Source organism: Patagioenas fasciata, chromosome 4, assembly GCF_037038585.1.
Source record: "Patagioenas fasciata isolate bPatFas1 chromosome 4, bPatFas1.hap1, whole genome shotgun sequence".
Taxonomy (NCBI): domain Eukaryota; kingdom Metazoa; phylum Chordata; class Aves; order Columbiformes; family Columbidae; genus Patagioenas; species Patagioenas fasciata.
Window position 1 is genome coordinate 533,888 of NC_092523.1, and position 21,458 is coordinate 555,345.

Genomic DNA, 21,458 nt, shown 5'->3' on the forward strand with positions numbered 1-21,458 from the left:
GAGCTGGTCCTGCGTAACCTCGAATGAAGCGGCTCCCGGGCGGGCGGCGAGCGCTGAGCTGTCCGGAGGAAGGCCCGGGGCTGCCCCCCCGCAGCGGGCAGTGTCCCCCCCGCGGGCCCCACAGCGGCGGGGCGACCCCGAGACTCCGTCCCGGGGGGCCGGTGCCGGCCCTGGAGCGCACTCCGGACGGGGCGGGGGGCTGGGGGGATCGGCCCGCCCCGGGGCGGTGGGCGGGGGGCGCGGTGCCCGCCCTCCCCGTACCGGCTGCGGGGCCGGGCCGCTCGGCGCGGGCTGGGGCAGCGGGGCGGCCCCGGACACTCGGGCACGGCGCGGGGCGGGCCGGGGCGGAGAGGGGCGGCACGGCTCGGCTCGGCTCGGCTCGGCTCGGCTCGGCTCCGCTCCGCTCCGCTCCGCTCCGCACGGCTCGACTCGCCTCGCCTGCACTCGGCCCGGCTCGGCTCGGCTCGGCCCCGCCGGCACTCGGCTGGACGCTCTCGCTCGGCGCTACCGGAGCCGCGCAGCCCGCGGGGACGAGAGGTACCGGCCGGGGCAATGGAGCGGGACGGGACCGGCGCCGGGGAGACCGCGGCACCGTCCCGGGCCGACGGGGCTGGGGGAGCCGAGCCGTGCCCGGCACCCGCGAAGCCCGACGGGCCGTGTGGGGACACGCGTGGGGACAGGCCGGGTGCGGGTGGGTTGGCCGTGGGGCGGGGGTCCGTGGCGGGGCTGCCGGCGCCGCGGAGCGGCACCGGGGCTCGGGGGACTCACGGGCCGGGCTGCGGGGGCCGTGCGGGGTCGCGGTGTCGCTGCCCCGAAGCCCTGTTTGTCAGGGTGACCGTGCCGTGTCCGTGGGGCGCGGGCCGTGGCTGCCGCGGGTGCTCGCCGCGGGACGCTGGCGGCGTGCGGTGATGGGCGGTTGTGTGGGGGTGTCGCCTGTGCCGCCTGCCCCGGCGTGACGGGGTGACAGGGTGACAGGGTGTGGGCAGCGCGGTGCTCACGTGCTCGATGGAGGGGTGCCCAGCAGAGCCGGCAGGTTTGTGGGTGCCGTCTCGGGGCTGTGTAGCCACTCCGTATCCCTGAGCATCCGGTGCGCTGGCTGCAGGACGCTTGTTTGCTGAGCTGTGGTTTACAAAGGCCGGTGGAGATTCAGGATTTCCATGAAGCTGGAATTTGCTTTAGCCCTTGGAAGAGAGGAGCGATGCAGGGCCGTGAGGTGTGAGGGCCAGGGGTGCGTTCTGTCTTTGCTGCTGGCCCCGCACCTTCCCAGCCGCTCTCCAGAGCTGCAGGCAGGCAGCTGAGCAGCTCCCCATTGCTCCAAGCAGGCTGTGTCTCTGCTCCGGGGTGCCTGGGCCCCCCAGACCCACCGCCTGCCCCTCAGCCTGTCTGGGCTGTCGGGACTGTGTGCCTGATGGCCACAGCGTCTGCACATTCCTCCAGGGTCTTTCCCTCCCGCTGCAGCCGGTTCCTCGCAGGGCTGCCCCTCCAGGGCCCAGGGCAGCCCAGAGCAGGCAAACCCCCCAGGGCTGAGGGCCCTGCCGTGTCCTGGGGAAACTGGGTGCTCTTAGGAGCTGCAGAGTGCTGTACTGTGACACGCCTGGGCTTAGAAGGGGACGGCAGAACAGGGGGACATCAGGTAGCCCAATGGGGATGGACCCGAGTGAGGAGCCCCAGCGAAGCACTCCGTGCTCTGCTGCAGCTGACACCCTGCCAGCCCTGGGAGCCGGGCTGTGCTGTCACAGCAGTGTCCGTGTCACTGCTGGGCGTGGGGACACGCAGCAGGGCAGTGTGCACAGGCACCCTGCCTTCTGGGCAGCGAGCTCCCAGCCCGACGGAGGTGGATGGCGCTGGGAGGTGTCACCAAGCCTGCCAGGGTGGCCCGGCTCCTGTGGCGGCCCTGGGCTGTGCTTCTGAGCCCAGTTCAGCTGCGGAGCCTCTGCTGCCCTCCAGCCCTTGGCTGTGCTCACCCAGAGCTCCGACCCCATCGCGTCCCTGCAGGCAGGAGCTGGTGCCAGCCCAAGCGGGCTGGGGTGCTGGGGCTCCCCCAGCTTGTGCAGTCCCAGCTCGTGGCTGCCGGGAAGCGGGAGAGTGGAGCGGCCTGTCCACGCAGCCGGGATTGCGCAAGGGCCAGCACTGGGCTGTGTGCGCCGGGGCTCTGGGGAGAACGGGAGGGATGGAGCCAGCGCCTGAAGCCATGGGACCCACCAGACCTTCTGCTGCCCTGAGCGCTGGGGACGTGACCCCGCACTCTCAGGGATGTCCTGGCATGGGTCTCTGCAGAGTGTGACTGTGTCACCCCTTAACCTTCCCAAGGAAGCATAAACAGAGGGATCTTCTTCCTCCTTGTGCTGGCGGGTTTCCCGGGTCTTTGCTCACTTGTGCTGCTCTTCTCTGAGTCCTTCCAGTTGTCGGAGCCTGGGCTGCTCCATGTCCCTGTGTCCCCGGCTGCTGCTGAGAGCGCACGTTCCACGGCTGGGCCCTTCCCCGCTGCTGCGGCCCGAGCCGTCGTCCCCGTGCCACAGGGCTGCCCCGGTTCGCGGCTCGAACACGCGCTGATCAAACGTGCCAGCCCGCCAGGGCTCGTTCATCGGGAGCTGCCCCTTCCCAAGGGCTGTTCACTGTTCGCTGGGGTTTTGCTGGGATGGGCTAATGTCCCTCTGAGTGCCTGATGGGGGCAGAATGCCGCATCAGATTTGAGCAGCCCTGGAGAGACAGAAAAGGGTGTCCTGGGGGCCGCAGGAGCCCCCGTCACTGCTGGGACAGGCAGAGAGGTGGGGCTGTGCGGGACCAGGGCGAGCGATCCCGTGGCTCCTGCTCCGCGCGGGGCTGCACCAAAGGGTCCCTGCGCTGGGGCCGCGCGGGGCTGGGGCCGGGGTGCCGCGGGGTTCCAGCCCCGCAGGGTGCTCAGCCGCCTGCTGCCAGCGCCAGCTGTGTCCCCAGCCAGAGGTGGCTCGGGGCCCCGCGCACGCCCGGCTGGGACATTCCTGAGGTTTCGTGGGCAGCGGCAGGGCCCTGGGATGCTCTCCGGCTCCCACGCCCAGGGCTCGGCTGGGCCAGCCCGTCCTCCGGGGCCCTTTCCTCTTGCAGCCCGAGTGCTGCTGTGTCCGAGCCTGCTCACACAGCGCGGCAGACACGTTCGGCACGGCATGGCACAGGCCAATGGCTCCGGCGGGAGCCCCAGACCAGAGGAGACTGTCCCTGGCTGCCGGGCGCGGGGGCGGGAGGGACCGTGCCCAGCTCCTGTCCGAGGCGCGCGGTGGCAGCAGCCAAGGGACGTGCCGGACATCCCGTCCCTGTCCCAGGTGGTTCCTGGCCCCTGCCCCTCCCGCAGGTGCTGGCTGTCCCCAGGCTCTCTGTACCTCTGCCCCGTGCCCTCTCCAGGGGAAGCACCGGCACTCATGTCCTCCCACTGTGCTGCCGGTGGCACCAAGTGTCCCACGTGCTGATGGGGTGGGAGCCGTCACCCTGTGGGACCCTTGCACTCAGAGAACAGCCCGCAGGGGCTGGGCAGAGGCGTGCGCCTTCCCCAGACAGAGAAATCTCTCGTGGGACCTGTGCTGGTTGATCAGCCCCTCCAGGGTAGAGGGACCCCCCTGCGTTTGTCTGTCCCAGCCGGAGCCCCAGCCCAGGCACAGATCTTGTGCCGTCTGGCTGTGCCAGGACCGCAGTGCCGTGAGCCGGTGCCGTCAGGCGGCGGCAGGGCTGGCCAGCCGGACGGACGGGGCCGCAGGCTGGCACCGGGAGATGCTGCACACGGGTCGGCCCCATCGCCGACCCGCAGAGCTGTGGGGCAGGGACGGCCCTGCTGAGCTGGCGCTGCAGACGGGACCCACGGCAGCGTGGGGAAGTCAGGCAGCCTTACACGGCTGGGGAAGAGCAAATGTGCTGCTTGCGTTTCAGAAAGTGGAAAAAGTGATCTAGACAATGAGAGCCCTGTTAGCCTGACCTCCCTGGCACAAGGACTCGGAGCATGTTCCGAGAGGGAGATCGTGCAGGAACAGGGCAGCGGCTCACGCTGCATCCCGGGGAGCCGGTGCGGCCAGCCCGACGGCTGCTGGCGCTGCGCTGGGAAGTGCGGTGGTGAGGGGCAGGAGCTGAGGACGGGCTGAGCAGCACGGGCAGGGGAAGCGCAGGGGGGTGAGGGACACTGGAGCCTGAACGCAGGAACGCCATGACCTGCGAGAAGAGTGCCAGCAAGCTGGGCTTAACACAGAACGCCACGGCATCAGTTTGGGCACGTTCAGAAGTGACTGCAGGACGGTGAGGAAGAGAAATCCACAGTGGTCTTTTCAATGCTGAAGTTGCGGTGGCTGAGCCGCGAGTGACAGAGCAGGGGCGGGCGGGACATCGCTGCCCTGTCCCGGCACTCCGGCCGCTGCTGTAGGGGTTGGGGCCCTCGCCCTCTCCCACCGCTGTGGCACCAGGACAGGGCTGCTCTCCCCGCAGCGGCTCTGCTGGCTGCACCTGTGCTGGCCACGGCGCCGGGACCGCGGGCGCGTGTGGGGCTGTGGGACCGCAGACACGCGTGGGCTGTGGGACCGCGGGCACGTGTGGGGCTGTGGGACCGCGGGCTCGTGTGGGGCTGTGGGACCGCGGGCACGTGTGGGGCTGTGGGACCGCGGGCACGTGTGGGGCTGCCCCACGTCGCTGCAGGACTGGGGCTGAGACCTCGCGTCAGGCCGAGCGGCGATGCTGGGGATCCAGACTGAGCGTGCTGGATCCCGGAGGTCACGCTGCTGGGCTCGCTCGGGCATGGTGCTCTGCCGTGCAAAGCCTGAGCAGTTTCTCTGGTGCTGTGCTCTGATCTCGGGTCCTGTGTGCTTCGTTCCTCAATGCACGTGCTTGAATTTCCCCTGCGGTCAGGGACACGGCTCCGTGATGCCGTCCGCCCGTCTGTCCGGCTCTGCGTCCGCCCCCCTGCTGTTGCAGACGTTTTTCCTCCTCCAGACGGGGATTTGCTTGGGAAGGCCGGTGATCCTCACCAGAGAGCCCGCTCAACGGTGACTTCCCTCTTGTAGCCACATTTTATTTCCAGCAGGTGACCAGCTTTAATCCACTTAGCAGAAGGTGCACTGATTTTTTGAGTGCTAATTATTCATTAAAAGGTGGTGCAAGATGAATCGAATGCCTTGCGGTCTCAGCCTGTTTTATCAACACAGTTACTCCAATTAACCGAGCCTGTGATCTCATAAAAGGTCACAGCAGGTTCCTGACACGGGCTGTTTCTGCAGAGCTCTGCAGACCGGCGATAATTGTGCCGCTGTCCCTCGGTGCAACCCGCCCGGGCCTGCCGGCCGCATCGCCAGGGGCAATCTCGCCCCCTCGCTGGCGAAGCTTTGGTGCTCTGGTGCCTGCAGCTCTCACGCTCTCCCAAACTGTGTTACGACTGGCGCCAGAGGGCCCAAGCTTTGATAATGCTTCGTTTGGGCAGGGAGGTGTCCCCTCGGTGGGGGTGGGCAGAATGAGAGGTGTCTGTGACTGCTGTGCGATGTGAGCTCGTCCCTTTGCTGCCCTCCAGACAGCGCAGCGTGTCCTGCCCCGCCAGCCCAGGGGCTGGGTGGCCCGTGGCGCCCGTCCCCCTGCCCCCGCCATCACGGGCTGATTAAAAGGCTCAGCAGAGTGCTTCCCGCTGCCTGCCCACAAACAGGTCCCTGCTGGGCCTTGTTTTGTCTGCGCGGTGCCAGCGCCGGCGGCTGGGGCGCGGGGAGCCCGGGGCCAGGGCCAGCACCCGGGGCTGCCGTCCCCATCAGCACCGCGGTGTCCCCCGTGCCCCGGCTGTGACAGGGGAGCAGGACCTGGGTGTGAGTGCAGGGGCTGCTCTCGGGGTGGGGGCGTGGGGCGCAGAGGTGCCCCTGCGGGCCTGTCCCGGGGTCTCCCTCGCACCACTGAGGGGACCGGCTGCCGGGTGAGCTGCGGCTGCGGTGGCGAAGGGCAGGCTGGGCGCCGGTGCTGGGCGAGCCCTGGAGCGGGGCTGTGCCTGGGCTGCCGCAGCACCCGTGGGGTTACACGGGAACGGCGCAGGGGCAGGCGGGTCCCAGAGAAGTGTTTGCACCGGTGTTTGCCATGGGACTGGTGCAGAAGTACCGCATCTCCCTCGGGCGTTCAGGGAGCCGCAGGTGTTGTTGCAAGGCTGGAGGGGAGCCGCACAGGGCGGAACACGAAGCGCTCGAGCCGCCTGGCTCCAGGCAGCAGCAGGAGCGTGGGCTGGCAGCCCCTCACTGCCGGCAGCCCTCGCGTGGCTCCTGGTGGTCAGGTTCTGGTGGATTCAGCTCCCAGCTGGGCTTCCCCTGCTCCAGCTCCCGCTGCCCCGGCAGCCGGTCTCCCTCTGCTCCAGCTGCCTGTCCGGGGTGACACCCACCCCTGTGCTCCAGCTGCCTGTCCGGGGTGACACCCACCCCTGTGCTCCAGCTGCCTCTCGGGGTGACACCACCCCTGTGCTCCCGCTGCCTGTCTGGGGTGACACCCACCCCTGTGCTCCAGCTGCCTGTCCGGGGTGACACCCACCCCTGTGCTCCAGCTGCCTGTCTGGGGTGACACCACCCCTGTGCTCCAGCTGCCTGTCCGGGGTGACACCCACCCCTGTGCTCCAGCTGCCTCTCGGGGTGACACCACCCCTGTGCTCCAGCTGCCTGTCCGGGGTGACACCCACCCCTGTGCTCCAGCTGCCTCTCGGGGTGACACCACCCCTGTGCTCCAGCTGCCTGTCTGGGGTGACACCACCCCTGTGCTCCAGCTGCCTCTCGGGGTGACACCCACCCCTCGGCCCGGCTGCCCGCGCTGCCCTTTGGCGCAGGAGCTGCAGCCCCGCGGTGCGGGGGATGTCAGAGCGGCTGCTGGCAGAGGGTGCGGGGTGCCGGGGGGACCAGGGAAGCTCTGGCCGATGGCCGCGGGGGGCGCAGGGCTGGGGTGGGGGCACAGGGCAGAGCTGGGTGCGAGCAGGGGTTTAACCAGCATGGGTCTGGGTCGAGGGAGCCGGTGTTTTGCACAGCGCGTCCATCCCGCGTACCCCGACCCTTTGTGCCCTTGCAGAGCCGGCTGCCATGAGGAGCTGCGGCGCGTGGGCAGGCCGGGAGCTGCTGGTGCTGCTGAGCAGCATGTGGCTCTGCACCGCCCAGCCCACCCCCCCGGGCCCCACGCGCAGCCCCGCGCCCCCGCTCAAGTTCCGCCTGGCCGGGTACCCACGCAAGCACAACGAGGGCCGTGTCGAGGTCTTCTACAACGACGAGTGGGGAACCATCTGTGACGACGACTTCACGCTGGCCAACGCGCACGTGCTGTGCCGGCACCTTGGCTTCGTGGCTGCCACCGGCTGGGCCCACAGCGCCAAGTACGGCAAAGGCGTCGGTAAGAGGGGGCAGTGGGCGCAGCCTGGCTGTGGCAGCATGTTGGCACACTGCTGGGGGCGGTGCGTGTGCCATGGTGGGTTTGCATGCGTGTGTGTGTCACGGCAGGTTTGTGTGCACGGGTGTGTGTCACGGCAGGTTTGCATGCACGGGTGTGTGCCACAGCGGGTTTGTGTGCACGGGTGCGTGTCACGGCGGGTTTGTGTGCACGGTGGTGGTGGGAGGGCTGCAGAGGTGCCGCAGGCTGTGCCGCAGCTGAGGGGCTGCACAGACCCCAGGGCGCATGTTGTGAGGGGCTTTGTGCCTGGCGGAGCAGCCCTGTGGGGAGGTGGGAGCTCCTCACCTGCAGATTGCTCGGGGCTCTGGCGTTTCACCAGCCCCAGCTTCGTGCCGCGGAGCGGCTGCCCCCAGCCCAGCACCCGCACTCTTGCTGCGCACGGTGTGGTCCCCGGCTGTGCCCACGGGCGCCCCATGGTCACCCCCTGTCCCTGTGCCTGGGCTTGGCACCCTTCACCGTGACCCTGGTGTCTGGCAGGGCGAATCTGGCTGGACAACCTGAACTGCGCTGGAGGTGAGAAGGGCGTCGGGGATTGTAAACACCGGGGCTGGGGGAACAGCGACTGCAGCCATGAGGAAGATGCGGGCATCATCTGCAAGGACGAGCGCATCCCAGGCTTCAAGGACTCCAACGTCATCGAGGTGAGCAGGCTGCTGGCCAGGGTCCCACAGAGCCAGCTGCCGGAAGCCGTGCCGCGGGGCGGCCCAGGCGTGGGGCAGCCCGGCTGCGGGTGCAGCGCGAGCCCGGGCCGCCCTGTGCCCGCAGGCAGAGCAGAGCCACGTGGAGGAGGTCCGGCTGCGGCCCGTGGTGTCCGGCGCCCGCAGGCAGCTGCCTGTGACCGAGGGCATCGTGGAGGTGCGGTACAAGGACGGCTGGGCGCAGATCTGCGACCAGGGCTGGGACAGCCGCAACAGCCGCGTCGTCTGCGGCATGATGGGCTTCCCCGCGGAGAAGAAGGTCAACAGAAACTTCTACAAGTGAGTGGGGCCGGCAGGGAGCCCGTGGGGCTGGGGTGTCAGAGCAGAGCTGGGACGCAGGGCTGGGGCAGAGCTGGGGACGGTGCCAGGGACGTGGGGCAGAGCTGGGGGACAGCAGGGGCCCATGCTGTGGGGTGTTGTGACTCCCCAGCAGCCCTCCCCTCCCGGCTGCTTGCCAGTCCGAGCCCCAGCTGGCCGTGTGGGCACTGGCCAACCAAACCAGGAGGCCACAGCGTGGCTGGGGGCCGTGCCCCCCCTGCTCCGTGTGCTCCTGCAGAGGCCACTCGAGGCAGCGCTGCCGCTGCTGGCGGTGCTGGTGGCCCCCATGTGTCCTGCGGCTGGAGTGTGGGGTCCCCGGGCCGAGGGGAGGTTTGTGCTGAGCCGGGCAGGGATGCTCTGGCAGTGCCGTGGCCCGAATGAGGGCCCTGGGGTGTGGGCACGGACACGCCGTCCATGGTGTGGTGCCTGGCACGGCGCCCAGCACCGCACACACCCTGACCGGGCAGGCGGGCACTGCTCCGCAGGCGGCTGAGACGCGCGGCCGGGATGAAGGGCCGGAGCGCCAGGCCGGGCAGCAGGCACAGCAGGTAAGGGGCCGGGGCGCCCCGTCTGCTGAGCCCTCGGCAGAGCCGGGCTGCCCGGCCCCGCGGTCGCTGCCATCACAGCGGATCCTGGCGCAGATGGATCCGGATGGAGCAGACTGCAGCTGGGGCTGTGCTGGACAGGCAGGGCGAACCCACCGCAGCGGGACCTGCCTGTGCGCGCCAGGGTCCCCGTCCCCCATGAGAGACAACCTTCCTCTGGGGCCGCCGCGCACGGGCAGGAGTCCTGGCACAGGGGTCACTGCGGGCAGGATCCCGGGGCCACAGGGTGTCCTGTGCTGTGGCCCCACGGGGACCAGGAGGCCTTGGCGCGGAGCTGTCTCAGCTGCAGGATGGGAAGGGGCTGCTCTCTGCAGAAAGCAGCGGTGGGGAGCGGTAGAGGCTGCGCGCTGCTGCATCCCCACGGGCGGGCTGGCGCAGGAGCACAGGCTCAGCGGGGCTGCTGGAGCTGGGCATGGAGCCGCAGGTCTTGTCCTGAGCACTGTGTCTGTTTTCTGTCGTGCTCTTCCCTGCGGTGATGGGCAGAGCCGGGCTGTGGCTCCCGGCAGCCCCGTGCTCCTGGGTCTCGCGGGGCTGTGTGGGCTGACACCAACCCACCACCGCCAGCGGGGCCAGGTGCCAGGCCTGGTTTTGCCTTGTCCCTTGGCGGGTGTCCGTCCCCTGCCCTGTTTTGGGGCGCTCAGCTCTTCACTCTCTGTGGTCCCTGGGGTCTTGGCCGGGCTCAGCATCCTCCCCCACCGCGGGAAGCAAAGCATTTGGGTGTGTTGGGACCAAATCTGCACCACGTGTGCTGGGTCCTGAGCAGCCTCCTTGGCCCCAGCATGTGGCCGGGAGCTGCCCTGGCCCACAGCCCCTGCAGCGAGCGTCACCGTGTCCCGTGGCACGGGGACCGTACCCGCCTGCGCTGCTCGCTCGTGCTGCGCTTGCTGTGCGTCCTGCGCCCCGGGAGCACGGGCAGTGACGTTGTCTGGTGTTTGCACAGGGACACGGGCACACCTCACTGGTACCCGGCAGATCGAATCGTTGCCGCTGGTGTTTGATCTGCTGCGTGACAAGGCAGCACGGATGTCGCTGCATCCGGCAGAGTTTCCTGGTGGGATGTGGGCAGGAAACCGCATCATTGCTGCGGACGGCAGTTGTGTCGCATTGCTGGCAGCAGATGATGCTGCTGCACCTATGTATGACACCGAGGGGACGTGCATGAGTCTCCCCGGGGGACCGATGTGCCCATTTCAGTCCACAGTGAAAGCTGGGGGGCTGTGCTCCCCGTGCCACTGCAGCCGGCCGAGGTGACAGCCTGGGGCTCTGAGCTCCTTGACGGGTGTTTTCTGTTTTCCAGGCTGGCCAACAAATCTCAGCCTAAACAAAAGCACAGGGAGGACGTAGGGTTCAAGAAGAGGTAAATGGCTCGGTGCAGAGCCTGAGTGGCAGGAGCCCCGCTCGGTCGCACCAGAGCTGTGTGTGTCCCCGGGACGTGGCGCAGGCAGCTGGCGCGGGATGGGTGTCCCACGCACCGCGTGTCCCTCCGCGGGGCAGGGCGAGGGGCAGGGACAGGGGGCGCAGCGCGGCAGGGTGGCCGTCGGCACCTGCGCTGCCGGCTGTGCGCTGCGCCTCAGGCTCCTCTCTCCTCGCAGGCTCTTCATGGAGCGGCAGCAGCTCAACTACCGCCTGCACTCGGTGTCCTGCATGGGCACAGAGGTTCACCTCTCCATGTGCACCTTCGAGTTCTACCGCGGCAATGCCTCGGCCGCCTGCGCAGCCGGCACGCCAGCCGTCGTCAGCTGCGTGCCCGGGCCCCTCTTTGCCACCGGCAACGGGCACAAGAAGAAGCAGCGGCAGCAGCAGCAGGGCCAGGTGAGCCCCGGGAGGGGACCCGCAGCTGCCCCTGTCCCCCTGCAGGGCTTGTCCCCCGCACTGTCCCTGAGGGTGGGTATGCACGTCCCTGGGTGACCAGCTCCTGGAGCAGGAGGTGGGGACAGTGTCGTGTCCCATCACATGGCAGGAGCCACGGCCAGCAATCTGTGTGCACATGTTGTGCCACAGCACGCCGTGCTGCGCTGCGCTGTGCCACTCAGCACCACACCGTGCCGTGCTGCGCCGTGCCGTGCCGTGCTGTCCATACCCCTGACCCCGCTCCCCGCAGCCGCGGCTCCGGCTGAAGGGCGGCGCGAAGGTGGGCGAGGGCCGCGTCGAGGTGCTCAAGAGCAGCGAGTGGGGCACGATCTGCGACGACCGCTGGAACCTGCTGTCGGCCAGCGTGGTGTGCCGCGAGCTGGGCTTCGGCAGCGCCAGGGAGGCCCTCACTGGCGCACGCATGGGCCAAGGTGAGGTGCTGGGGCGTGGGACCAGGCTCCTGGGGCTGTGCATGGGGCTCTGCCGGGCTGGGGGGGCCACGGCCGGGTGTGTCCCTTGGGTGCCTGGTCACACGTGGTGTGGGGTGTCCCCAAGCATCCCCAGGGACCGCAGGCACTCAGCCGTGCTGCCCGTGGCAGCAGCTGTGGGGCCAGGAGTGCCTGGGCCCCTTGGTGTGCGCTGGGGAGCCGCGGCAGCCACGAGGACAGGCTGGCTGTGGCTGTCCCCATGTCCCTGTGTCCTGAGCCCCACTGTCCCCCGGCAGGGACGGGGCCCATCCACATGAACGAGGTGCAGTGCCTGGGCACCGAGAAGTCCCTGTGGAGCTGCCCCTTCAAGAACATCACGCAGGAGGACTGCAAGCACACGGAGGATGCGGCCGTCCGCTGCAACGTCCCCTACATGGGCTACGAGAACCTGGTGCGCAGCACGGGGAGCTGGGGAGGGCCCGGGGGCCTGCGTGGGAGGGCCCGGAATCTCTCACCCAGTGCACCCCACGCGTTCTGCCTGGTCTGGGGCAGGGGCTGCCCTGGGAGCTTGGGGGCTCGCGGGGGTGAGTCCCAGGGTGCCGTGTGAGGCCGTGGGGCTCGGGGGTCCCTGTGGGCTGATGGGGGGCTGCTCTCCCTGCTGCCGGCCCGTGCCAGCTCTGCGGCACAACCGGAAAAAAATCACCATGGACCAACCCAGAGAGATTTTTTTACTGATGATGAAATGAGCAAATGGATCCACGTGGTGCTGTTTGCCCTGGTCTGTCATTTCATCCACTTCGGGCTTTTTAATCATTTTTAACTCTCCCACACCTGTCATTTCTGAAATGAGACTGCCATTTCAAAATGAACCACTTTCCCTGCTTTGGTGAGACAATTCCCAAGCCCACAAGTGGTTTCTTGGCCCCAAACCCTGCAGTTTTGGTCAGCGACCAAAGCTGCCGCCGCTGCGGGCCGGGGCTGGGCAGGCCGGTCCCGGGGACGCGGCCCGGCGGGGGCTCCGCTGTGCTGACAGTGGTGCTGCTGCTGCCTCTCTCCGCAGATTCGGCTGAGCGGGGGCCGGAGCCGCTTCGAGGGGCGGGTCGAGGTGGCGGTGGGGGCTGCGGACGGGGAGCAGCCGCGCTGGGGTCTGGTCTGCGGCGAAGGCTGGGGCACGCTGGAGGCCATGGTGGCCTGTCGCCAGCTGGGGCTGGGCTTCGCTAACCACGGCTTACAAGTAGGTGCCAGCGCCAGCTTGGCTAGGGCAGCAAGCCGGCACCAGCACTGCTCCGCACACGGATGGGACAGGGACAGGGACGTGGATGGGGCTGGGACAGGCACAGGGACGGGACGGGACGGGGCTGGGCTGGACGCGGCGCGGTGCAGGGTGCTGGCTCACGGCCCCAGGGTTTCTGCAGATCCGCCTGGCCGGCGGGAGGACGGCGTTCGAGGGCCGTGTGGAGGTGAAGCGAGGCAGTAAGTGGGGCACGGTGTGCAGCGATGGCTGGACCACCAAGGAGGCCATGGTGGCCTGTCGCCAGCTTGGCCTGGGCTACTCCCTGCATGCGGTGACGGTAGGTGCCGGCGGGGAGGCCCCGGGGACGCCCCGGCGAGCACAGGCACGGGTGCTTCCCCAACAGTGGGGGGGCTGTGCGGGGCAGGACGGGACCCTCGGGACGCGGGGCAGCCGGGGTACGTGGGCAGGGCTGTGCGGGGGCGTGGGCTGTGATGTGGGGCAGCCAGGGCAGCCAGCCCAGCCCACCTGCCCTCCCCAGGAGACGTGGTACTGGGACGCCAGCAACGTGACGGAGATGGTGCTGAGCGGGGTGAAGTGCGCTGGCCACGAGATGTCCCTGAGCCACTGCCAGCACCACGGCACCAGTGTCAGCTGCAGGAACACGGGCACGCGCTTCGCCGCCGGCGTCATCTGCTCTGAGAGTGAGCGGCAGCGGGACTGGGGGGCTGTGGGAAACGGGGGCTGTGGGCAGCACGGACTGCGGGCAGTGGGGTCTGTGGGGGCAGGGGCTGCAGATAAAGGGGCTGTGAGCACTGGGGCTGCAGATGACGGGGCTGCAGGCTCAGGCTGTGCTCAGCCGATGGGGAGGGCACGGGACCCCCGGCTGGTCAGCCCTGCCCGTGCTGGGCACCCGCCCGGTCCCTGCCGAGCCGCGGGTGTCCGTCTGTCCCTGAGCAGCTTTCTGCTCCGCAGCCGCCTCCGACCTGCTGCTGCACGCGCCGCTGGTGCAGGAGACGGCGTACATCGAGGACCGGCCGCTGCACATGCTGTACTGCGCGGCCGAGGAGAACTGCCTCTCCAGCTCGGCGCGCACGGCCAACTGGCCCTACGGGCACCGGCGCCTGCTGCGCTTCTCCTCGCAGATCCACAACAACGGCCGCGCCGACTTCCGACCCAAGGCCGGCCGGCACTCCTGGGTCTGGCACGAATGCCACCGGTGTGTGCAGGGACAGGGACAGGGACAGGGACGGGCAGGGAACACCTGGGCTGGGCTTAGGGTGGGGAGAGGGTGCTGGTGTTGCTGTGGTGGGCTGGGCAAGGGTGTCACTGGGTGAAGGTGATGCCAGGTGAGGGTGTCCCCAGCTGCAGGTGTTGCTGGGTGAGGATGTCACCGGGTGACACTGGCTGTGGCACAGTGGCTGAGCGAGGCACCGCGGCTGCCCAGGGCCCGGTTTTGCTGCACTGGCTCAGGGCTGTCCCCGGTGAGCCGGGCTGGCGCTGGGGGTTTGGCGATGGGGCCGTGGGCCGTGCCTTGCAGCTGAGCCCCCCCACCTTGGCCATTGGGCTGGGGACAGCTGCGTCCCCTCCCAGGGCAGGACTGAGCTCTGCCCAACCTCACGGCACTGTGGCCTCAGAGCAGGGGCTGTGGGGACCTTTCCCAATGGCACAGGGTTCGGTGGGTGACAGGGGACCTGAGGCAGAGCAGGACGGGTCCTCCATCCGCTCCTTCTCCAAGCCTCCCCCGAGCTCCCCGGGCTCCGGGCACTGGTGCAGCCAGGCGCTGTGGCTCCCGCTCGCAGGCACTACCACAGCATGGACATCTTCACCCACTACGACATCCTGACCCCCAACGGCACCAAGGTGGCCGAGGGACACAAGGCCAGCTTCTGCCTCGAGGACACCGAGTGCGAGGAAGGTGGGTGCATCGAGGCTTTGTGGCACCGTCCCCACCCATGTCCCCACTGCGGGCTGCCTGTCCCTGGTCACCCTGCAGGCTGTGGCCAGGCCGGGGTGACACAGGGCTGCACGCACGCTGCAGCGGGGACAGGGTGAGCCGCTGTCTCCTGCCTGCAGACGTGGCCAAGCGGTACGAGTGTGCCAACTTCGGGGAGCAGGGCATCACCGTGGGCTGCTGGGACCTGTACCGGCACGACATCGACTGCCAGTGGATCGACATCACCGACGTCAAGCCCGGCAACTACATCCTGCAGGTGCTGCTGCCGAGCTGCCCCAGCCCCTGCCACCCAGCTCTACTCCTGCACCCCTGCAGCCTCCCTGTGCACCCCAACCTCTGCCCCTGCACCCCAACCTCTGCGCTGCCCCCAACCTCTGCCCCCGCACCCCCCAACCTCTGCCCCGCACCCCAACCTCTGCGCTGCCCCCAACCTCTGCCCCTGCACCCCAACCTCTGCCCCGCACCCCAACCTCTGCGCTGCCCCCAACCTCTGCCCCTGCACCCCAACCTCTGCCCCTGCACCCCAACCTCTGCCCCGCACCCCAACCTCTGCCCCTGCACCCCAACCTCTGCGCTGCCCCCAACCTCTGCCCCGCACCCCAACCTCTGCGCTGTCCCCAACCTCTGCCCCGCACCCCAACCTCTGCGCTGCCCCCAACCTCTGCGCTGTCCCCAACCTCTGTGCTGCCCCCAACCTCTGCCCCTGCACCCCAACCTCTGCGCTGCCCCCAACCTCTGCCCCTGCACCCCAACCTCTGCGCTGCCCCCAACCTCTGCCCCGCACCCCAACCTCTGCGCTGCCCCCAACCTCTGCCCCGCACCCCAACCTCTGCGCTGCCCCCAACCTCTGCCCCTGCACCCCAACCTCTGCGCTGCCCCCAACCTCTGCCCCGCACCCCAACCTCTGCGCTGCCCCCAACCTCTGCCCCGCACCCCAACCTCTGCGCTGCCCCCAACCTCTGCCCCTGCACCCCAACCTCTGCGCTGCCCCCAACCTCTGCCCCGCACCCCAACCTCTGCGCTGCCCCCAACCTCTGCCCCGCACCCCAACCTCTGCGCTGTCCCCAACCTCTGCCCCTGCACCCCAACCTCTGCCCCGCACCCCAACCTCTGCGCTGTCCCCAACCTCTGCCCCTGCACCCCAACCTCTGCGCTGCCCCCAACCTCTGCCCCTGCACCCCAACCTCTGCGCTGTCCCCAACCTCTGCCCCTGCACCCCAACCTCTGCCCCGCACCCCAACCTCTGCGCTGTCCCCAACCTCTGCCCCTGCACCCCAACCTCTGCGCTGCCCCCAACCTCTGCCCCTGCACCCCAACCTCTGCGCTGTCCCCAACCTCTGCCCCGCACCCCAACCTCTGCGCTGTCCCCAACCTCTGCGCTGTCCCCAACCTCTGCCCCTGCACCCCAACCTCTGCGCTGTCCCCAACCTCTGCGCTGTCCCCAACCTCTGCGCTGTCCCCAACCTCTGCCCCTGCACCCCAACCTCTGCGCTGCCCCCAACCTCTGCGCTGCCCCCAACCTCTGCACTGTCCCCAACCTCTGCCCCGCACCCCAACCTCTGCGCTGTCCCCAACCTCTGCGCTGTCCCCAACCTCTGCGCTGTCCCCAACCTCTGCCCCGCACCCCAACCTCTGCGCTGTCCCCAACCTCTGCCCCGCACCCCAACCTCTGCGCTGCCCCCAACCTCTGCGCTGTCCCCAACCTCTGCCCCGCACCCCAACCTCTGCGCTGTCCCCAACCTCTGCGCTGTCCCCAACCTCTGTGCTGCCCCCAACCTCTGTGCTGCCCCCAACCTCTGCGCTGTCCCCAACCTCTGCCCCGCACCCCAACCTCTGCGCTGTCCCCAACCTCTGCGCTGTCCCCAACCTCTGTGCTGCCCCCAACCTCTGTGCTGCCCCCAACCTCTGCGCTGTCCCCAACCTCTGCCCCGCACCCCAACCTCTGCGCTGTCCCCAACCTCTGCCCCGCACCCCAACCTCTGCGCTGTCCCCAACCTCTGTGCTGCCCCCAACCTCTGTGCTGCCCCCAACCTCTGCGCTGCCCCCAACCTCTGCCCCGCACCCCAACCTCTGCGCTGCCCCCAACCTCTGCCCCGCACCCCAACCTCTGCGCTGCCCCCAACCTCTGCCCCGCACCCCAACCTCTGCACTGCCCCCAACCTCTGCCCCTGCACCCCAACCTCTGCACTGCCCCCAACCTCTGCCCCTGCACCCCAACCTCTGCCCCGCACCCCAACCTCTGCGCTGTCCCCAACCTCTGCCCCTGCACCCCAACCTCTGCGCTGCCCCCAACCTCTGCCCCTGCACCCCAACCTCTGCCCCGCACCCCAACCTCTGCACTGCCCCCAACCTCTGCCCCTGCACCCCAACCTCTGCCCCGCACCCCAACCTCTGCGCTGTCCCCAACCTCTGCCCCTGCACCCCAACCTCTGCGCTGTCCCCAACCTCTGTGCTGCCCCCAACCTCTGTGCTGCCCCCAACCTCTGCGCTGCCCCCAACCTCTGCCCCGCACCCCAACCTCTGCGCTGCCCCCAACCTCTGCCCCGCACCCCAACCTCTGCGCTGCCCCCAACCTCTGCCCCGCACCCCAACCTCTGCGCTGCCCCCAACCTCTGCCCCTGCACCCCAACCTCTGCGCTGCCCCCAACCTCTGCCCCGCACCCCAACCTCTGCACTGCCCCCAACCTCTGCCCCTGCACCCCAACCTCTGCCCCGCACCCCAACCTCTGCGCTGTCCCCAACCTCTGCCCCTGCACCCCAACCTCTGCGCTGCCCCCAACCTCTGCCCCTGCACCCCAACCTCTGCGCTGCCCCCAACCTCTGCCCCTGCACCCCAACCTCTGCACTGCCCCCAACCTCTGCCCCTGCACCCCAACCTCTGCCCCGCACCCCAACCTCTGCGCTGCCCCCAACCTCTGCCCCTGTACCCCAACCTCTGCCCCGCACCCCAACCTCTGCGCTGTCCCCAACCTCTGCCCCGCACCCCAACCTCTGCGCTGTCCCCAACCTCTGCGCTGTCCCCAACCTCTGCGCTGCCCCCAACCTCTGCGCTGCCCCTCAGCTCTGCGCTGTCCCCAACCTCTGTGCTGCCCCCAACCTCTGTGCTGCCCCCAACCTCTGTGCTGCCCCCAACCTCTGCGCTGTCCCCAACCTCTGCGCTGCCCCTCAGCTCTGCGCCGCCCCGGCCCTGGCTGCCCACGATCGTGCAGGTCGGGGCTCGGTGGGGCTGGGGGTGTGTGCTCGCGTGGAGCTCAGTGGGGCTGGGGGTGCGTGCTCGCGCGGGGCTCCTGTGGGCACTGCTCGGCTGGGTTTCCTGCTCTGAGCAGCCCTGCTCGCGGGTGCATGGGCACAGTGACACAGTGACAGGGCCACCCCACCACAGTGGCAGCCACACAGCAGGGCCGTGTCCTGTGGGGCCGGGTGCTGGGGCAGCTGCAGCTCCGCGGGAAGGACAAACTGACAGGGCACAGCTGCAGCGCGGCCGGACAGCGGACTGTGACCCTCACTGTCGGTGCCCCACAGGTTGTGATCAACCCCAACTTTGAGGTGGCAGAGAGCGACTTCACCAACAACGCCATGAAATGCAACTGCAAGTACGACGGGCATCGCATCTGGGTCCACAGCTGCCACATCGGTAACCGCCCCGGGACGTGGCGCGAAGGGACGGGGTGTCCTGGCAGGGCTGCCCAGGAGGAGGGGACAGGGGCTGCAGGAAGCCGTGGGGCTGGGAGCGTGGGGCGGGATGGTGGGGCTGGTGTGGGGGTCAGGGCTGGGGTCCTGGGGCAGCCACGGTGGCAGTGCCGTGCCAGCAGGGCACACAGCGGGCAGTGCCAGCAGGGCACACAGCGGGCAGTGCCAGCAGGGCACACAGCGGGCAGTGCCGGCACTGGCGGGGCACACGGCGGGCAGGGCACACAGCAGGCAGTGCCAGCAGGGCACACAGCGGGCAGTGCTGGCACTGGCAGGGCACACAGCGGGCAGGGCACGCAGTGGGCAGTGCTGGCACTGGCAGGGCACACAGCGGGCAGGGCACACAGCAGGCAGTGCCAGCAGGGCACACAGCGGGCAGTGCTGGCACTGGCAGGGCACACAGCGGGCAGGGCACACAGCGAGCGGTGCCGGCAGGTCACATGGCGGGCAGTGCTGGCAGGGCACACAGCAGGCAGTGCGGTGCTGGCAGGGCACACAGCAGGCAGTGCTGGCACTGGCAGGGCACACGGCGGGCAGTGCGGTGCTGGCAGGGCACACGGCGGGCAGTGCTGGCAGGGCACACGGGCAGTGCGGTGCTGGCAGGGCACACGGCGGGCAGTGCGGTGCTGGCAGGGCACACGGCGGGCAGTGCTGGCAGGGCACACAGGCAGTGCGTTGCTGGCAGGGCACACGGCGGGCAGTGCTGGCAGGGCACACAGGCAGTGCGTTGCTGGCAGGGCACACAGGCAGTGCGGTGCTGGCAGGGCACACGGCGGGCAGTGCTGGCAGGGCACACGGCGGGCAGTGCGGTGCTGGCAGGGCACACAGGCAGTGCGGTGCTGGCAGGGCACACGGCGGGCAGTGCGGTGCTGGCAGGGCACACGGCGGGCAGTGCGGCGCCGACAGCTCTGTCCCTCTGCCCGCCCAGGCGACGCGCTCAGCGAGGAGGCCAGCAAGCGGTTTGAGCAGTACCCCGGCCAGCTCAACAACCAGATTTTGTAGGGCCCAGCCCTGGGGAGACGGGCACCTCCCTCCCTCACCACACAGACGAGGAAGCTGCCGGGCCCGCGCGGAGGCCTCGGGCCGGCACCGCCGTGCCCTGCCCAGGGCTCACGTCGCCGGCAGCCGCTCCCACTGCGGAGCTGGTGCTGGAGGCGCCGCACACCCACGCCCCCCGGCCTGAGGCCACCACCAGACCACTGGCCAGAGGCTCCGTGCCCGCGTCCCAGGGCTGTGGAACATGGGACAGGCCTATCCCCTACCCCCACTGTCCTGCTCTGGTCCCCATCCCTGCCATCCCAACTGCGTCCCCCTTCCTGCTCCCCCGTTCTCCCGGTCCCTCTCACCCCATGGCCCCCCAGGCTCTGCCCTCAGCCCCGGGACACACGCGGCCCACACGGGACTCACCCCGCCCGACCCGCAGAGCCCCAGGAGCCCTGTGCGGGGACGGTGCGGCCGCCCCTGCCCCAGCAGCACGGTCCCCTCCAGCTGCACTGGCCCCACACCCAGCTCTTAGTTGTAATTTTATTTTCTCTATAAAGTTGTCGGTTCTGTTTCCCTGCGGGCTCTTCTCGGGGTGGGGCAGGGCACGGGCAGGACCGGGGGCAGCGCGGCTCACACCGCGGGGCTGGCGGGACACGGGGCGCAGAGCGCGGGAGCCGAGCCCGTCCCCTGCACCCCCGCAGTGCCGGGGAGCACGAACACCCCCTGCACACCAGCCCCCCGCTGCCGGCACCCCTGCCAGGGCGGGCTGGAGAACAAGGGCCTCTGGTTGCCCAGGGGAGGTTGAGGTTGGATGTGGGAACAATTTCTTCCCCAAAGGGCTGTGGGGCATTGAACAGGCTGCCCAGGGCAGTGCTGGAGTCACCATCCCTGGAGGGCTGGGCAGACGGACAGGAGGTTCTCAGGACAGGGGGCAGGGCTGGGGAAATGGTTGGATTTAACAATCTTTAGGGTCTATTTCAACCAAAATGATTATGATTCTGTGGTCCTGGCCCTGCTGGGAGGAAGGTGGAGGTGAGGAAGGGGCTGTGGAGCCCAGCACAGCTGTTCCAGCCTGAGGCAGCCCCGGCACGGGGGGGGAGATGGGGTGGGGTGCTGATCCTCACATCGAAACAACAGCAACGACACCGAGCAGAAACCTCACCAGCCCCACGGGTGCGACCCACAGCTCTCCAGTCCCGCGGCACAGAGGGAACAGAGCCCAGCAGAGCCGGGGCAGCGAGCAAGGACGTGAGACGCAGGCAAAGGGAACAACACTTGGCTCCTGCGCTCCGCAGGTGCTCAGGTCCCACCTGCAGCACAGGCAGCTCCAGCTCCCCCGTGCTGGGGACAGACCCTGTGCTGGGGACAGACCCCGTGCCGGGGACAGACCCCGTGCTAGGGGCAGACCCTGTGCTGGGGACAGACCCTGTGCTGGGGACAGACCCCGTGCTAGGGGCAGACCCTGTGCTGGGGACAGACCCGGTGCTGGGGACAGACCCCCGGTGCTGGGGACAGACCCTGTGCTGGGGACAGACCCTGTGCTGGGGACAGACCCCTGTGCTGGGGACAGACCCGGTGCTGGGGACAGACCCCTGTGCTGGGGACAGACCCGGTGCTGGGGACAGACCCTGTGCTGGGGACAGACCCTGTGCTGGGGACAGACCCCCAGTGCTAGGGACAGACCCCGTGCTGGGGACAGACCCGGTGCTGGGGACAGACCCCCGGTGCTGGGGACAGACCCCGTGCTGGGGACAGACCCCCAGTGCTAGGGACAGACCCCGTGCTGGGGACAGACCCCGTGCTGGGGACAGACCCGGTGCTGGGGACAGACCCCCGGTGCTGGGGACAGACCCCGTGCTGGGGACAGACCCCCAGTGCTAGGGACAGACCCCGTGCTGGGGACAGACCCCGTGCTGGGGACAGACCCTGTGCTGGGGACAGACCCCTGGTGCCGGGGACAGACCCCGTGCTGGGGACAGACCGCCAGTGCTAGGGACAGACCCTGTGCTGGGGACAGACCCCGTGCTGGGGACAGACCCCGTGCTGGGGACAGACCCCCCGTGCTGGGGACAGACCCCGTGCCGGGGCCGGGCAGCGCAGGGCCGGCCCCGGCTCAGCCTGGAACGCGCTGCGGTCAGCGCTGCCGGAGCCGCGACGTGAGAAACGCGCCCGGCGTCTCAGCTATTTCCCGTGCACAGCCGGCGGGGCTGTGCTGAGGGAGCAGATTCCTCTGGCAGGGCCGGGAGGCTGAAAGGAGCCCTGTTCTCCGGGCGGGGAGCGGCTCCCGCCACGGCACCC

At 69.4% G+C, this 21,458-nt stretch overlaps 1 protein-coding gene across 7 annotated transcripts; it reads left to right on the top strand.

The window, feature by feature from the left end:
• Positions 1 to 403: 403 nt before the first annotated feature.
• On the top strand, positions 404 to 19,733 carry LOXL3 (lysyl oxidase like 3). Of its 7 annotated transcripts, XM_071808374.1 has the most exons (16): positions 404 to 537; positions 7,027 to 7,341; positions 7,876 to 8,039; positions 8,164 to 8,375; positions 10,317 to 10,376; positions 10,612 to 10,831; positions 11,121 to 11,301; positions 11,595 to 11,749; positions 12,359 to 12,532; positions 12,714 to 12,869; positions 13,071 to 13,233; positions 13,505 to 13,748; positions 14,332 to 14,447; positions 14,606 to 14,742; positions 18,009 to 18,120; positions 19,105 to 19,733. In XM_071808374.1, the coding sequence occupies exons 2-16, from the start codon at positions 7,038 to 7,040 to the stop codon at positions 19,176 to 19,178; spliced, it is 2,472 nt and encodes an 823-aa protein (XP_071664475.1). In that variant the 5' UTR covers positions 404 to 537; positions 7,027 to 7,037; the 3' UTR covers positions 19,179 to 19,733. The 7 variants fall into 7 exon arrangements, with proteins under 7 accessions (XP_071664475.1, XP_071664477.1, XP_071664478.1 ...); XM_071808376.1 differs by lacking the exon at positions 12,714 to 12,869; XM_071808377.1 differs by lacking the exon at positions 12,359 to 12,532.
• The last annotated feature ends 1,725 nt before the right edge of the window (positions 19,734 to 21,458 follow it).